This window comes from Dipodomys ordii, unplaced genomic scaffold (assembly GCF_000151885.1).
Source record: "Dipodomys ordii isolate 6190 unplaced genomic scaffold, Dord_2.0 Scaffold27, whole genome shotgun sequence".
NCBI lineage: Eukaryota > Metazoa > Chordata > Mammalia > Rodentia > Heteromyidae > Dipodomys > Dipodomys ordii.
This window is the reverse complement of record NW_012267243.1, coordinates 10,781,707-10,799,927: the sequence shown is the minus strand read 5'-3', so window position 1 is coordinate 10,799,927 and position 18,221 is coordinate 10,781,707. Positions and strand designations below refer to the sequence as shown.

Sequence of the window (18,221 nt, the reverse complement as noted above, 5' to 3'; positions counted from 1 at the left end):
TTATTTTTTATTTAAGTACTTTTAGTAGTTTTAAATATTGGACTCAATTATGTAATAGAAATTTGTGTTTTCTAGTCATAAGACTAGACATAAGTATGGAATGAAAGAAAGTATTCATATCTACTACTGATGCAAGCCCATTCTGACACTGATACTGTGTATGAAAGGCACAGTATCTGCCCAGTGACTGGGAATGCCAGTCTGATTCTGTGTTGTGCCTTAAAATTCAAAACCTTGTTGTTTCCAAGTCTACTGTAGGCATATCCAAACACAGAGGAAGGCGGTATTAATAAAGCTCATTTTCAATTTTAGTAAATAATTTTATAATGCTTTGTCAAACTGTGAAATGGTGAAAATATGTAGAAATAAAAATCACTTGTCATTGAGAGAATGAAAAAGGTGATTAGAATATAAGTGGTTCACAAGTCAGATAAAATCTATATGAACCACACTTTATAGTACTTTTGTATATAATTAATTTTTTAGGTTTAAAGTCAGTTTTCAAGATTTATGCATTCTTATGTTTCTACATCTTAATGTTCTGTCAAATATGTGACTCCACCATTGTCTGGTAAAGAAAATCTGAGCTGCTTTGTTTTGCTAGTTAAAGATTGTCATTCTTGAACTGTACACTGCCTTCAGCTCATTCTGGACTCCAGGCATTTGTGTGTATGCATGTACATACACAAATACTTACTATGCTTTTCCTTCATTCACTTCTTTGTCCTGCTTGAAGCGCACCTGTACACCATAACACACATTTATCTTGTTCACTCTTCACCTGTTATTAGACTTTTCTCTTTTTGTCCTCTGTGATAGAAGACCATCTTGTTTTGCATCTCTGGTTCTACTATTTAGTATGAGCAACATTGATACTACCTTTATTTACATTCAGTATTATTCTCCTTGAAGCTCATAGTTCATCACATTTTAGAAATGCAAAAGGTATGAATACATGTTTAATTGGAAAACCAGAAGTTTAGTAGGCAATATACTGGCGGTTCCCTACTATACAGTATTAACATTATTCACATCAATCCAAAGCTGATAGGAAAAGGAAAATGTACTTGTTTCTTTAACCTAGAAGCTGAAAGAGGATACAAATATGTGATGGCTGATGAGGTTTTTGTCTTTGTCCACCATGTGTTATGCATGCATTGTCTTTTTTATTTTGGTCAGTCCCAGGGTTTGAACTCAGAGCCAAGATGAACACAAGCCCATTCAACTTGCTAGCTCATGGCTGTCACTTTACCACTTGAGCCTCGTAACTCAGCCTTTTTTTTTTTTTTTTGCTTGTTAACATGGAATCTTGGGAACTTCTCTGCCAAGACTGACTTTCAACTGTAATCCTTCAGGTCTCAGGCTTTTGAGTAGCTGAGATTATTTAAGTATAAGCCACAGGCACATGACCTGATATTTTCTGTTCTTTACAACTTTATCTTTGGACTTAATATATTTGGAGGTTATCACAGATAGGCATGGAATTTTGTTGATACAGCAGAAGTTAGGTCTGTTCATTTTTAGTCTTTGCTTACTTTGTCCTTAAAATCTTTTGTCCTTAAAATCTCTTTCCTAGCAGTTAGGCTGACAGTGCCAATCTAGCTATACTTCCTGTGACAATAGTGATTTAAAAAAAAACCTGGTGGCATACATGAAACTGTGCGATTGTTCCCAATGGCTACACAGAAATCCCTCCTCACATCAGTGCTAATGCGCCTTATTAAGACATTTAGAATTCTTGTTTTTAAGTCTACTGGAAGATGCAAAGCAATACATTTTAGTAACAGCAGTTTATGAACATGATAGGGGGTTTATGCATCATGGCCAAGAATTGTGCCCAAAGCTGGTTTTATGTCCATTATAAACTATTCAGTTGTAGAATAGTGTATGATAGACACAACCGCTTAAATCAATTTACCTCATTGGCCTCAGTTTGCAAATTCTTTGTCAATATAAATGAAAATGAAAGGTAAATATCCCCTACTGAAGCAATAAATCTAAGTAATGATAACCATTTATTCCTAGAAATTTTATAATGGTGGGTTTAAATGATTTTGGTTTTTTTGGGGGGGGAAGGGGACTCGGTCATGGGGCTTGAACTCTGGGCCTGGGCACTGTCCCTCAGCTCTTCAGATAATGGTGGATTTAAAATTAAATTTATTTGGTGGATTCGATACTTGAATGTTTTCACCTTAATTTTATATATTGAAGCTTTCAGAGATACTGAAGGGCTTTGCAGTGAATACCTGTGTTATCTTTCGGTTATATTTACTTTCTGTTTACATTTTGCCCATTTGTTTTGTCTGTCTAGTGTACAATACTTTTCTCATCAATTATAAGAGAATAACACAGAATTACGGCATGACAATCAGTTTAAAGGGTTTATGGTATTTTGTACAATCACAGTATAGTTCTCCCACTTCAGAAGTTTAACATTGCTAAGGTACTGTTTACTTGTTCCAGTAATGCTCTTTATTTTTCCTAGGTCCAGGTTCCAAGGTAGGACTACAAATAGTGTTTAGTTCCTTGCCTCTTAATCTTGGCAATTCCTAGCCTGTCTTAATCTTTAAGACCTGCTGACTTTTTGTGCTGGCCAACAAAGTAGCTTTACATTGCGCTTCTTCTTTTATACTTACCAATGTCTCCTCATGATCTGAATGATCAGTCTTTTTTTTTCAGTTGAGGAAAGTTATAAAGGCATAGTACACAGAGAAAGCATTGTACAGGGCATAGCCCCAACGTCATCAATTCCAATAAATGACTAATTATGTTTTATTTACAACTTCCTACATCCCAGATCACTTAGAGGGGATCTGGAGGCTTTCTTTCATATCCTTTGGTTGGATATACTTCCATATTTTATTGAACCCAAATACTTTTGTGTGCTCGCCAAGAGTTACACTACTTCAGCTAGGCCCTGCCCCCCACTCCCAGTTCATCACCTCCACTTTTTTCTCAGTGCTAGACTTTGAATTCTCTCCATCTTGAGAGGTGCTCTACCACTTAGCCCTAAGCTCAGGAATTGTTTCTTAAACATAGTGTAATGCTATCTTAATATCCCAAAAAGAAACAAACTTTCAGATAGAATCAGTGTAACTCAGTCTAAAGCAGTTCACTAGAAGTAGAACATAAACAACACAGTGGGGATGTAATCAGCAAACTCTAGAGTGTTGACCTCTAAAGGAGAAATGGCATCAGCACATAATGAATAAAATGAAAGTATTTATAAAACTGTCGACTGAAGAAGAGTCAGATTTGGCAAGCAAATATAATTAATTTTTTGTGGAGGAATTGTTTTAAACAAATGTTTAAAACTTACCAAGAAAAAAGGGATAATTGAAGGAATTTTAATGCTGCTGGGATATGAGGTACTATGAAGGAATGACTTAATTTTGTAGTGTGGAACAGTGGCATTCTAGTTAAGTTTTCTAAAGTCTGCACCTGGTAGAGACATATGGAAACTTAGGTATCAAATATCTACATTTGTGTTAAAACACTGCAGAGATTGGCTGTGTTGATAATTGATCACGCCTGGTGTTAGGTCATTATTACCTCTTTGCTATTTTATGTATTTGAAAGTTTACAATTTTTTTCTTATAATAAAGAGTAGTAGTAAATCTGTATTTAACATTTGTAATACACTTATCATATTATCCCTGGTATTAGTTTCTTTTAGAGGAGTCAGGATTAATACTGTGCTGTTTTTCAAGTTATCTGTAATACTGTCTTCTTCTTTTTGTCACTTTTATTTAAGGTAATGAGCATGGTATCAGGATTTGCACCACTAATTTCTGCAGGTATCTTTTCAGCCACTCTTTCTTCAGCATTAGCATCTCTTGTGAGTGCTCCCAAAATATTTCAGGTAAGTGTTTAAATGTTACAAGCTTTATTGAAGGGAAAATTAAAGTAATACTTTTAAATTTGGGGTTACTGCTATTTTCAAATTAGTTACACCTATCTACTTCAGATCTATGATATAAACACATATATGTGATAGGTAAATGCATGAATATATATACTCATACATATGGAATGTAGATTGTCATACGTATATGTAAGGACCAAAAATGTACATGTTGTATTCATACATACATTTTTGCATTTTCTACTATCAAGATATAATAGTTGAATTACCTTTTTAGAAATGATGAATTGTGCTTTTTGGCCTACTATTATAACAACATGCTAATCTAATTGTTTTGTTTTACAAGTACTCAGATGTTTATTATGCACATCATACTGTATTAACTGCCACAAGTGTAATGATAAATAGGATGATCAGTATTTCTATTGAATGAACATTAAAAAAAATACCAGATAGTGACTAGGAAATACTTGTTGTTATTAAACCAAACAAAAGAAATACTGATTCTTCAGCATTGTTCTTAATCATAGTTGTCAGTACAATAAAAGTTGTTAATATCATAGTTGGTCAGTATAATAAAAGTATAGAATGTATTTCTTAAAACAATATTCAGTGATGTTTTAAGGGAAATGGTTGTTTTATAATTAGGATTTTTATTTGTTTAAAATTTGGATTTGTACTCCATTTGCTTAAAAATATAATTTACTATGTCATCCTTATCAAGCTTACAATTTCCTTTCTATTGTACTTTTATATATCTGCCTCTTAATTCCTTCCTTATAAAATGAATTTTATTAGAGATAAAAACTAAAGTGCTATGCTAAACCATCTGTTACTTCTGATGTTTGGAATGTTTGACAATTCTTTATATTTTGTAGATTAAACAATGAAATAGGAAAGAAAGAGGAAAAGGAATTAAAAACTTGGGTCCTCTTCATGATTAACTTATTTTAACTGTAAGAAAATTTGTATGTCTTAATTTTAATATATTTCATCTTAATGTTTGTACTTTTTCATTAGGCTCTGTGTAAGGATAATATCTACCCAGCATTTCAGATGTTTGCTAAAGGTTATGGAAAAAATAATGAACCTCTTCGTGGTTACCTCTTAACATTCCTAATTGCACTTGGATTCATCTTAATTGGTTAGTTATAATAAATAGTGTTACATGTAGATTTGGTACATTTATGGCATTAATTCTAACAAATTAGTACATTATTTCTTTGCTTGCTATGCTAGTTTGATTTCTTTCTAATCAAGTGAAAGAATGTGTAAAGTGCTGCAAATCTTGGTGCTCAATAGATAATTGCTAAAATTATTACTATCATCAAATCACCATTGGGGCTAGATTCTTATTCTTGAAACAAATGTGAAAATAGTTTAAGGAACAGTGTGCTAATGTCTTCTCAGGAAGACACTTCCACTGATAGATTTTTGCCTCTGACCACAAGTGAGCCTGTAGGCCTTCCACTGCTGAAGAAGAGTGCATGGATTTTGAAATACAAAAATCATGTCTCACCCCTTAGATTGTTGACATTGGAAATCTACTAATGCCAACAATTACCGTGTCATGTAGGAACTAACTCGTGTACTGTGGATAACAAATCGGCAATGTCTGTCTAGTAAAGTATCCCAGTGTTTAGCAATACTTTTTTTGGAATGCACATTAAGAGAAACTTGCAGTTTTGTCCAAAGTGCATACACAAGAGTGTTTCTGGTGTTGTAACAGTGCAAAATGGAAATAACCTAAATGAACAGAAGAATGAAACTTCAAAGTAATATGCAAGTTAAAAAATGAATTAGGGGGCTGGGAATGTGTCTTAGTGGTAGATAGAGTGTTTGCATGCATGAAGCCCTGGGTTCGACTCCTCAGTACCACATAAACAGAAAAGGCCAGATGTGGCGTTGTGGCTCAAGTGGTAGAGCGCTAGCCTTGAGCCAAAGAAGCTTAGAGACAGTGCCTAGGCCAGGTTTGCCGAGTTCAAGCTTCAGGACTGAGGGGAAAAATGAATTAGTTCAGTTTATGTAAATCAATATCAATGAATTTTAGGTATAAATATAGAAGATAAAATTGAATAATGACACATATGGTATGATAATACCACAAATAATCTTGTAAGATGCAAGTGTATGTGTGTGTGTGTGTGTGTGTGTGTGTGTGTATATGTACACATATCATGTATGATTTTACTACAATACATATAATCCTACTGGCGGGAATATACCAGTTTTTAATAGTGAGGTTGAGGTTCATCTGTGTGCATATAGTGTAATGTATGAAAAGTAAAGTATTTGTACTTCTGGCAGAATAAACATTCAGTCTAGGTCATAAATATTGTGTGGTATTCATTAGGTTTTATTTAGAGATTTTAAATACTTTGTAATTTAAAATGTCATTAATATTTACCTCATATTTCTTTTGCAGCTGAACTGAATGTCATTGCTCCAATTATCTCTAACTTCTTCCTTGCATCATATGCATTGATCAATTTTTCAGTATTCCATGCATCACTTGCAAAATCTCCAGGTGATTTTTCATTGTTTATACACGTTTTCAATGTGATAATATATTTGATTCCAAAAACCACAAAATTTTACATAAATCTTCAAAGAGATTTTTATCATGAAATTCGCTGATATTTGATTTCTTTTTTTCTGAGCATTTAAGATACCATTAGTTGTTAATTCTGACTTATCAGTGTGAAAGAAATAGTCTCATTTTAAAGTCTGTTTTCACTGTTTAGCTAATTGTTTCAGTACTGTAATACTATTACTATGATACAGTTAACCTCCCATATATAACTATGATATAGTTAACCTCCCATCCCTTTTGTATGTTGAGGATTTAACCCAGAGCCTCATGCCTACTAACCATGAGTTCTATCAGTGAACTTCAATCCTAGGCTTGAAAACGTTTAAAATATGATGAGTTCTATGGAATTCTAACATAAGGACACTGTACCAATTGAAAAATAATGTATGGGGCTTTTGTTATAAACTGACAATAATTAGAAATAAGGAAAGTACAAAAGAAAATCACACTCTAGTACAGGAAAAACAAAGTATATGAACTTTGGGCACAAAATTTTCAGCTTCTATTTTTGCCTTTAAGATAAAATTTTATGGGCTGGGAAGGTGGCTCAGTGGTAGAGCTCTTGCCTTGTATGCATGGGGCCCTGGGTTCGATTCCTCAGGACAACATAAATAAAAAGAAAAGCTGGAAGTAGAGCTGTGGCTCAAGTGGTAGAGTGCTAGCCTTGGGCTGAAGAGCTGAGGGACAGTGCTCAGGCCCAGAGTTCAGGTCCCACGATCGAACCCAGAAAAAAAAAAGATAAAATTTTATTGAAATCATCCTATATTTTTTGGTGGGGAGGATACTGGTAACTAAATTCAAGGACTCACTTCTTAGGCAAAGGCTCTATCACTGCAGTCACACTCTGATCTCTGCATTTAGTTTATTTTTCAGATAGTCTCCCACTTTTTCCCAGATTATGATCTTCTTACATCAACCTTCTGCCTAACTTTTATTATAGTGATACACACACGTATATAGTGATATATATATATATATATATATATATATATATATGTATGTATGTATATGTATACCTGTGGTAGCTGGAAAGAAAGCTGTTTTGTGCTGGCATATGTATCTCTGTAAAAGATGATGAATAGGTGACTTTAATCAGTCTGTTTGTTGTTAGGGTGGCGGCCTGCATTCAAATACTACAACATGTGGATATCACTTCTTGGAGCAATTCTTTGCTGCATAGTAATGTTTGTTATTAACTGGTGGGCTGCATTGCTAACATACGTGATAGTCCTTGGGCTGTATATTTATGTTACATACAAAAAACCAGGTTAGTAGAATTTCTTATTTAGTGTTTCATGCTAGAAAATGTGTAAAAGTTCTTTATTACTTGTCATATTTTTAAGCATCAGCTTGTATATGTTTGAAAGGTACTTCATATGAAATCTGAAGTATTTTCTAAGTTTATCATTTTCTCTTCAAATATGTGTGATTTCAGTGAAACAATTAACCATAAGCTTTCTCCCTATGGGATTTTATTCTTGTCCATGAATTAAATGACTAATTTTATTTTTTACTATAATTAACATTCAGAAGTACTGTACTAGAGTTCAACCTCAGGGCCTTATACATACTAGCAAGAAGTCCCTGAGGTGTGTCCCTAGACTTGAAGAAACATTTTTAATTGAGATATGAAATAAGATATAAAATGATGAGCTTTTGGGTTAGAGTATTAACTCTAAATTGGGACAAAGATGCTATTATTTTAACCAAATCTTTTTCTAACATACATTAAAAACTAATATGTCTGAAATCATTTTTGGGGATTTACTTGTTCTAAGCATGAGATTTTCATTGTCAAATAATGTGAACAATTCAGTAGTATATATGATCTACCTTTTTACCTTTGACTACATAAACAGTAAGTTAAATGTTGAGCTTTTGTATACAACGTAAATGCAACACTAGCATCTCTGCTAAATTATACTGTTTAAAGAGCACTAGAGATAAGATGACCATAGTCTTAATGTCATAGTATATTTGGAAACTATATCAAGTTATAAGCATGGTTCTTTATTTCTGCAATTGAGATGTTATATAAGAAATGACGCATTTCAAGTTTCTGTCAATGTCAAGTTGATTATCAGTTGGTGATCATTGTTTTTTTTTTATGAACATTGTTCCCACAGATGTAAATTGGGGATCCTCTACTCAGGCTCTGACTTACTTAAGTGCTCTGCAGCACTCAATTCGTCTTTCTGGTGTAGAAGACCATGTGAAAAACTTCAGGTAGGTTATGATGTAAGATGGAAATATTTCTCTCAGCTGGCCACTCATTTCTTTAGTTATTGCTAAGGCACATATTCATATGTTAACATTTCATAAAAAGGTCTTTAAAAGTATAGAACATATTAGCCATGTGCCGGTGACTCATGCCTGTCATCTTAGCCACTCAGGAGGCTGAGATCTGAGGATCATGGTGCAAAGCCAGCTCAGGCAGGAAAGGCTATCAAACTCCTATCACCAGTAAACCACCAGAAAACCAGAAGTGGCAATGTGGCTCAAGTGGTAGAGCACTGTCTTGAGCTGAAGAGCTGAAGGACAGCACTCAGGCTCAGAGTTTAAACCCCATGACCAACATCCCCTCCCCTACCCCCCAGAAAAAAAAAGTACAGAATATTCTGTTTTGTTTACTTGAGCACGGGCAAATTTAATTACTAAAACTGTTTCTTTGAAAACTGTTAGAGTTTTGGGGCTCCCTGTCACTTTTAAGACTTAAATGATAGGTTTCATAAAGTGAAAGCTTTTTTTTTCTTTGTGATCATTAATATTGTATTACTTTAGATATACTAAAGGCTAATGATTTTTTAACTCTTTATATTTAAGAAGATTTTTGAGATATCTTATTTTGTGACTTTATTAAGACAATAGTATTTTTGTTACTGGCTTTTTTCATTAGTGAATAGCTGAATGGCTTATGGTGATAAGGAATCAATGCCTCAGGCCAGGCATAGTTGCTTAACACTAATACTAGTTACTCTGATGGTAAATATTGTTAAGATTGTGGTTGGAGGCTAGCTTGGGCAAAATCTGAAGACCCTCCTGAAAAGTACTAAGGTAAAAAAGGGCTGGGGACATGGCTTAATTGGTAGAGCACCTGTCTAGCATGTATGAGATTCTGAGTTCAAACCTCAGTATTGATTGCCCCTCCTCCAGAAAAATAGAATTTATATTTTAATCTTTATACTTGGTTATTTTAGTATATTTCTAATTGAATTCACTCCATTTCTAAAGCACTATTGGTATATACTCTGAGGGTCAGGAATAATACTTGTGTAGATTCTTAGGACCTATTGGTTATTTGTATCTTAATTGTCATTTTTCAAAAAGCAGGTGATTGGACAGTGATTTATAAATTATATATTTTAATTGTAAATTTATAAGTCATTGAAGTTGAGCTGTGAGTGACTTTTAGTTAGGGAAAATTACCTCATTCACTTCTGTGTAGATTGTGTACTGCCTTCATCAGTAAACTGAAAGAAAAATGTTCAAAAAAAATTTTTAAGTGTTCACTAGGTACTGATGGCTCACTCCTATAATGTTAGCTACTCATGAATATGAAATCTAAGGATCGCGGTTCAAAGCCAGCCTGGGCAGGAAAGTCTGTGAGACCCATATCTTCAGTAAACTATGAAAAAGCTGGAAGTGAGCTGTGGTTCAAGTGGGACACCACTAATCCTGAGCAAAAAAGCTCAAGGATGGCACCCAGGCCCTAGGACTGGCACCAAAAAAAGGTGTTCTACCATATCTCTCCTAGTAAGAAGTAGCAAAGTTAATTTGTCACTAATAAAAACCTTAATTTTGTCATAGTTCTATAACTGGAACATTTTTAAAAAATACACCCCAATTTATTTATTTAGACATAGTTTCACTGTATATTCTAGAGTGGTCTTAAATTCATAGCCTTCCCCTGCCTGAACTTCCAGGCATGAACATAGAGAAACCAATCTGTAAAATTTTGGCTTGAAAACAAGTACTTGTCTCACCCCTCATCTCTCTTTCTCTTATACCATAAATACCACTTTGAACTCTTTGCTGAATTTTTTTTCTTCAGTAATTAACTTCATAATCCCATGCTTGTCTTGTGCTTTGTGATTTTTACTTTTAGGCATTATTTCTTGATGCCTTTAATCTGTTCCTGACACATGCATGCAACCTTCACTGTTACGCCATCTCCCCATCTCACAATATACTACAATATATTGTTATCTTGTTATTTAGTATTTACATTTCTATGACTTTAAAAAATCAGGATGGCAATTTTATTATTTATTATCTTCAAAGATAGATAAAAGGATAGTAGACAAAGGATTTCAATTAAACAACTCCATTTATGCCTACTAGGATTTTTTTTTTTTCCAGTCATGGGGCCTGAACTCTGGGCCTGGGTGCTGTCCCTCAGCTCTTCAGCTCAAGGCTACCACTCTACCACTTGAACCACAGCGCTACTTTAGACTTTTTCTGCTTATGTGGTGCTGAGGAGTTGAATCCAAGGCCTCATGCATGCAAGGCAAGCACTCTACCACTGAGCCACAATCCCAGCCCATATAAGGCTTCTTGAACAGTCTTGCCTTCCATTGTTTTTACTCACTTATCTCTCTGCTTTCTAGCAGTGAGCATTTCAATGCTATTTGTTCTGTAAGTTTTCTTTTGTTGTCTTCATGCTTTCTAAAAAAAACCCAAAATTTCATACCATAGAGATTTTCAAGAAAAGAGTTAAAATCAGAGAAATGCTATTTGCTTTGTTCGTGCTATGTTTTCTACTCAGCAAAGATAAAGAAAAATTAAACTCTCACAAAACAGGTGAGGTGTCTCAAGCCTGTAATCATAGCTACTTGAGAGGCAGGAGACCAGGAGATTAAGGTTGGAGGCCATCCTAGGAGTGAAAGTTTACAAGACTATCTCAGCCAGTGGTTGTATGTTACATACCTGCTATCCCAGCTACTAGTGAAACACTGTGTTTGGGCACAGTGTTATGTGTGTCATTTTCAGCAACATGTAATAGCACAAGTAGTATCAAAGCTCAGGCCACTCAAGAGCTAAAGTAAGACCCTGTCTCGAAAAGCAACAATGCAAAAGACTGTTGGAGGCATGGTTTCAGTGGTAGATCCTTCCTAGCTGGCAGGAAGCACTGAGTTCAATCCCTAGTAAATAATAATAATAATGTTGTTGTTGTTATTTAGGGTACTTTCTAAATTACCATTGAAGAAAAACTGAAAACTATAGTAGCTGTGTCCACAAGTAGATGAATGGATGGTTCCTAAACAAGTAGGCAGATTTAGTCATTTGAGATCCATACAGCTTATATCTTGTCAGTCTCCCATTTTCTAAAATATGTTTCTGCCCATATGGGTCATTTATCACCACACCTGTGGTCTATCTTATAGGAAAGAAAATGGATAGAAGAGAGCAGCTTCTTTTTGAAGGACATAACCTGGAAATAGGAACAGGGGCTATCAATTACTCACAGGAATACTGCTTCCTCCTAGGATGGCCAGTAAATGTCCTCTGTAGTAAGGGAGTTATGTAACCTGCTGTACTCAGAAACAGGACCATATAGTCAAAGAAAGAAGCAGTTAGCAGCCTTGATTATGTAGCATAGCACACTGTTTGATTTCCCCAGAGGTACTATCCCAGACAAATTAGATCTTTCAGCTAATTTGCACAATTCTAAAAAGTTAGTACTTTTAAAAAGTCTTCATAGGTTTTCATGATTAGTTTACATAATATCCTACAAGTTAATTGTGTAAGTTTGAAATTTTAGTTTGTTACTTGTTTAAAACTTGTTAAAAATTTAATGATAGAAATTCTTTAAAGAACTTTTGTTAAATTATTATGACTAATAAAATGGATTCCTGAATGTTTTTGCATTAAATGAGATTTATTTCCACTTCTAGTCAGTAAAAATTAAGTTAAATATATATGAAATGCATGTCACTGTCTCATGTTTCTAAGAACAAATGAATTCAACACTCATCAGTAATAAGAATTAAAAGCTTTGAGTTCACATAGAACTTTTAGTCTAAATCATCAGAAGTGATTTTATTTATTTGAGATTAGTCATAAAAATTAAGAGACAGAGAAGGATGATAATATGCATTAGAAGTAATTCTGGTAAGATGAAGGTAACCTGTTTATAAAGGCAATACTCAAAAAACTTTGCAAGCTCTAAGAAAGAATTTGAGTAATGATTGCTTTTAGAGGATAAAAAATTTTACATAATTTTTAACAAGCATGATAATCTTTCCATAATACCAACAGAATCTTGATTGTATAATGTCACCTTTTGTTTGGATGTGGACCTACTTTTTGTTTTACCTTAATTTCTCCTATCAAAAATGTGTGGTTAAAAGTTCTCTGTGAGAACCCTATTGCGTCTGTCTTATGAAGACACAGCTAAAAAGTCATGTTCTTGTTGCTGAAAACACAAACTTCTTTATCTTTTTTAATCTCAAACTAGGCCACAGTGTCTTGTCATGACAGGCTGTCCAAACTCACGCCCAGCTTTACTTCATCTTGTTCATGATTTCACAAAAAATGTTGGTTTGATGATCTGTGGCCATGTACACATGGTAAGTATCACTTCTGTTTTCTGAGTTAAAATAATTTTTGCATAGCTTGTCATTTGTATACCTTTCTAGATTGGAAATTAGTTGATAACCTGTTTTTTTTTAAGTTAGTATATATGAATTGTACAAAGGGGTTTATAGTGATACTTATTACTATATTATATTTATTTTATATTGATACTTATTATCATTATATTATTTCCATATTTATTAAAGTACCTATAATGTACTTGAATCATTTTCTGATTAAAACATGGAAATTTTTTTTTTTTGGCTTGGCTGAAATTTTTTTTTTTTTATTGTAAAGATACTATACAGAGGGTTACAGTTACATGAGTGAGGTAATGAGTACACTTCCGCTTGAACATTGTTACCCCCTCCAAAACATGGAAATTTTTAAATGTCAGAATCCTTTTACTAAAAAAAAACACTACTTCGAGACTATTTAGAGGCAAAATATTTAGAATAAAACTTCCTTTAAAAGAAAAAGAAAGCTGGTGTTGGTAGCTCATGCCTATATCCTAGCTACTCAGGAGGCTGAGATTTGAGGAACATGGTTCAAAGCCAACTAGGGCAGAAAAGTCCATGAGACTCTCTCTAGTTTACCACCAAAAAATTAGAAGTACAGCTGTGGCTCAAAGTAGTACAGTGCTAGCTTTGAATAAAAACAGCCAAGAGACATTGCCCAGGCCCTGAGTTCAAGCCCCATGACCAACCAAAAAAAAAAAAAAAGGAAGAAAAAGAAATTCAAACAAAGGGAGCATAGTCCATCCAAGTAACAAGAGCCAAGCCCTGGTTTCAGCCCCCAGTACCAATGCTGCCAAGGCCCTGCAAGGCTCTGGGTTCAACCTCCAGTACCAAATCCCCAGTACTGCAAACAAGCCAAACCAATAACTACAAGAACAGAAGCAAACAGTAACAAAAAGAAACAACAGTTGAAATCTAGACCTTACAACTTCTTTTTAATAATCAATATAAAATGGGGACCTATTTGGGAGAGGATCAGCAGAAAAAGGAAGGAAGGAGGAGATGGGTAGGTGAATATTATTGAAGTACGTTATATACATGTGTGAAAATGTCATTGATAATGAAACCCATTGTAAAGCAGTGATAATCTGTGAACCAGTGGCTCATGCCTGTAATTCAACTATTCAGGAGACTGAGATCTGTGAAGTGAGGCTCAAAGTCAGCCAGTCAACTACCAAAATGCTTGAAGTTGAGCTATTGTTCAAGTGGTAGAGCAATAGACTTGAGCACATATAGCTAAGGGACAAGTACCCATACCCTGAGTTCAAGCCTCAGGACCAGCACACAAAGGAGTGGAATGGGAGAAGAGTATAAACATGATAAGAAGTTAATAAAAGTTTTTTTTTTATTTTTTGGCATCTTTAACTTTGGGAACAATCACTGGATGATAGTTCAACTATTCAGTGTACAAAAAGTGGATAATTTATGTTTGGTGAGAATTTTCTCTAAGCTCAGTTCACTTATTTTGGTGCTGGGAACGTATGTTATATGATACATGTCTCCACTTCTGTCAGAGTTTCTGTTCTGCTTGCATAGTGGCAAAGTCAAGGGGTGTGTGTGTGTGTGTGCGCGCATGTGCATGCATGTGTGTAAGTGGGTGGCAAGATACAAGAGGAAGGCACTGGCCTCAATTGCGATGTTTGTCTCCAGTTTGTCTCCAGGCTGATCAATTCAGGTCAGGGTTGAGCACAAGATGTTACAAATGAGGCAATTTTCCTACTAGAAAAGATAAATTGTATAAATTGTATTGTTCTTTTGCTTATTCATGCTAGGGTGTATATTCTTAAAATTTTACATTTTTGTTTTCTTTGTTTATGTATAACATTTTATGCGTTGCTTACAAGGGTCAAAATGGAATTTCCTTTCTTAGGAAGAAAAATGTATGAATATTATACAGTTGACTTTTATTTTCAGTAATGTTTTTAAGTTGCTAAGAATAACTCAGACATTGAAGCCAAACAAAAAGCAAACTTCTGGAGAAAAATAGAAGCTCTGGGTGATCTCTTCTCCATTATCAAGTGTCTCATTTTTTTCTAACTTGTCTCGTTAATTGAGGATGGAATTGGTTTTTAATTTTTGTGTCTTTTCCCCTCTTCCTCTCGTTTTGCAGCACTTACACCTTTAATGCTTCACCAACTCTGTCTTTTTTTTTGTAGTGATTTTTAATGTTTTTTTTATTGTAAAAATACTGTACAGAGGGGTTACAGTTCATGAGTAAGGTAATGAGTACATTTCCTATCGAGCATTGTTACCTCCTCCTTTGTTTTTCTCCTACCATCCCTTCCTTCCCCCTCTCCCCAACTCCTTCCTCCCCCACAAGTTGTAAAGTTTGTTTTCAATATAGTGTCTTGTACATCTCATTGTTACAGTGGGTCAACCTGTCACCTTATTTCAGCATTTTGTTATTTCCCTTCCCCTCCCAAAATTAGAAAAAGGCATATATACAAGTGTTTTTTTCTTGCTATTGTTTTTAACATATTTAATATGTATTATGTGCTTTTTCTTGTTTCTCTTGTATGTTCTTCCCTCATGGTATAACCCGTTTTCACTGTATTTGATGTTGATGCCCAACTCTGTCTTTTGATAACTTAAATATTAGAAAAGATTCACTATGATGTGAATTAAATACTAGTATAATAGGATGTTCACTTAAGGAGGTAAAGTTGATTAACTTTCAAGTAAAGGTCTTGTTAATGTTTTTTTATAATGAAGGGCCCTCGAAGACAGGCCATGAAAGAGATGTCCATTGATCAAGCCAAATACCAACGGTGGCTCATTAAGAGCAAAATGAAGGCTTTCTATGCTCCAGTACATGCAGATGACTTGAGAGAAGGTGCACAGTACTTAATGCAGGTGAGTTAGTCTGCCAAATGCCTATGTTTAAGTTGTGTGAGAGCTTTTAAGAACTTCATTATTTAAATTTCATTCTTCATATTAATGCAAGTGAATGTATAGTAGATCTTAACTGCTAAGATTTTTGTAATTTAGAAATAAATATATTTCAGAAACTTTGTGCTGTTGACTGAAACAAAGCATCTCTTTGAAAGCTATCTTAGATAGTTTCTCTCGTATAATATATTTTGTGCTTAAGTACTGCTCTACCTCCCTTGTTTTATTTTAAGAATAGTAAGCAAAATAATCCTTATTTAATTTTTTTAAATTTCTATTGTTACTATAAAGGTCATATACACAGGAGTTACAGTTCCATAAGTCAGGTAAAGAGTACATTTCTTTTTGGCAGTCTCATCCCTTCCCTCACTGTCTACCAGTGTTTCCCTCCTGTCCCCCTACAAGTTATATAGTTCATTTTACCACTGCTGCATTTGTTCACCTTTTGTCCCTCCATTTCTGTGCCTACCCTGAACCTCCCCAACGACAGATACACCAAAAAGACAAAAAGAAAACAACAACAAAGAAAACAACCTCTTGTTTCTGTTTCCTGGAGTTTATTTTGATAAATATTATTTTATATGATCAGATTATATATAGGCATGGTGTCTGAGTTTTTTGGTAAGAATGTTAAATAAAATAATCTTTATTTAATTAAAAATCCTAGCCCCTTGTATTCATATTCTGTAGCTGGATTCTAACTATAGATTATGCCATTATATGAACTAGTGAGAATTGGTTATTGAGGCCATCACTACTGGCTGACCTTTTAACACTTAACTATTCTGAATATGTAGCTAAAACACCTCTTTTCTTTTCCCTCAATGAATTTTAATGTAGTATAGATCTCATACTATTACTCAATTAAATTTAGGGAACCATTTTATTGGGTATGTTTTTATAAATAGAAAGCTACACGCCATTGGGGAAGCAGTTGTTCCTGCTATTGTGAGAATGGCTATAATGATTCACAGAAAATTATAACAAGTTAAATGCATTTCTACTCAGCAAATCCTCATATAGTACATAGAAAACATTGCTTAAAAATGTGAAGAAATAACCCTGTTGGGATATTTGATTGAAACTAATGATAAGCTTCAGATGATTTTATTTTTTATATTACAAGTTAGTTTCACAAACAGAATGTTTTAAGAACTGATTTTCTATCAACCACTGTGGAAACAAGTTCTGAAGAAGATACATTTCTCATAACAAACTAATTTGTTTTGCTTAAACATATATAATGCTGTATGGAAACTGACAACTGTGCTATTTAACTGAATAGCTTCTCTGATTAGAATTTATGAATGATTTAGTGATGAGAGGATGCATGTGTGCTTCTTTATCCACTCATTTCTGGGGAAATTATTGCAGTAAAGAAGTTGGAAGCAAAAGCACACAGAATATAACACAAGAAGTAAATTTTATAAAATTGAAACTTCTGGAGGTAGAGATATTAGTAGGAACATGAGACATATCTACATGTACAAAGCCACAAGTTCAATCCACAGCACCAAAGTATAGTGGAACTATAAGAAATTCATGATGAATGATACTATTTTGTACCATCGAGAAGTTACTAGTTACCTTATACAACTTAGGTTTTTACAGAAGCTTTAAAATCTAAAGATAATTCTTAATTTCCTTTTGTATCCTCCCCCAAAGTAACTAAAATATATGTGGCTAGTGGTTACCTAGAAAATATTATGTTTTTAAAGAAAAACAAAAGTGATCCCCTGGGCCTGGACATAAGAATTTACTCAGCTTACTTGTTTGGCTGTTACTGAACCACTTGAGCTATGCTTCCAGCCTGGCTTTTTTTTTTCTTTTTGTCAGTCATGGGGCCTGAACTCCACTTGGGCACTGTCCTTCAGCTCTTCAGCTGTAGACTAGTGCTCTACCACTTGAGCCTCAACCCCACTTCCAGCTTTTTCTCCTTATGTAGTGCTGAGGAATCGAACCCAGGGCCTCATGCATGCAAGGCAAGCACTCTACCACTGAGCCACCTTCCCAACCCCAATCTGGCTTTTTTTTTTATGGCTATTTTGGAGACAAAGTTTCCAGGATCCTTCTGTCTGATCTGGCTTTGAACATTGATCCTCTTAGCTAGGGTTTTAGGCATATACCGTTGGTACCTATCTAATATTGAGTGCTTTCTATCTGTCCCTTCAAAGCAAAGATGTTGGTTTTATTAATAAAGAGAAAAATGCTTTGAAATTTATGATGAATAAAATAGTTTTGGAGATGGATGTAAACTTTATAGGTTTAGAAGTGCTACTGC

General features: G+C 34.4%; 1 protein-coding gene across 1 annotated transcript in view; it reads left to right on the top strand.

Annotated features, from left to right (window-relative positions):
* Positions 1-18,221, top strand: part of Slc12a2 (solute carrier family 12 (sodium/potassium/chloride transporter), member 2) — a gene marked incomplete at its 5' end in the record, with an annotated part of 70,728 nt that overhangs the window by 31,805 nt on the left and 20,702 nt on the right. The window contains 7 exons of the mRNA XM_013015530.1: positions 3,755-3,862; positions 4,886-5,009; positions 6,291-6,392; positions 7,570-7,725; positions 8,585-8,684; positions 12,916-13,027; positions 15,764-15,904. Coding sequence (XP_012870984.1) covers positions 3,755-3,862; positions 4,886-5,009; positions 6,291-6,392; positions 7,570-7,725; positions 8,585-8,684; positions 12,916-13,027; positions 15,764-15,904 — 843 coding nt within the window. The remainder of the gene's footprint in view (positions 1-3,754; positions 3,863-4,885; positions 5,010-6,290; positions 6,393-7,569; positions 7,726-8,584; positions 8,685-12,915; positions 13,028-15,763; positions 15,905-18,221) is intronic.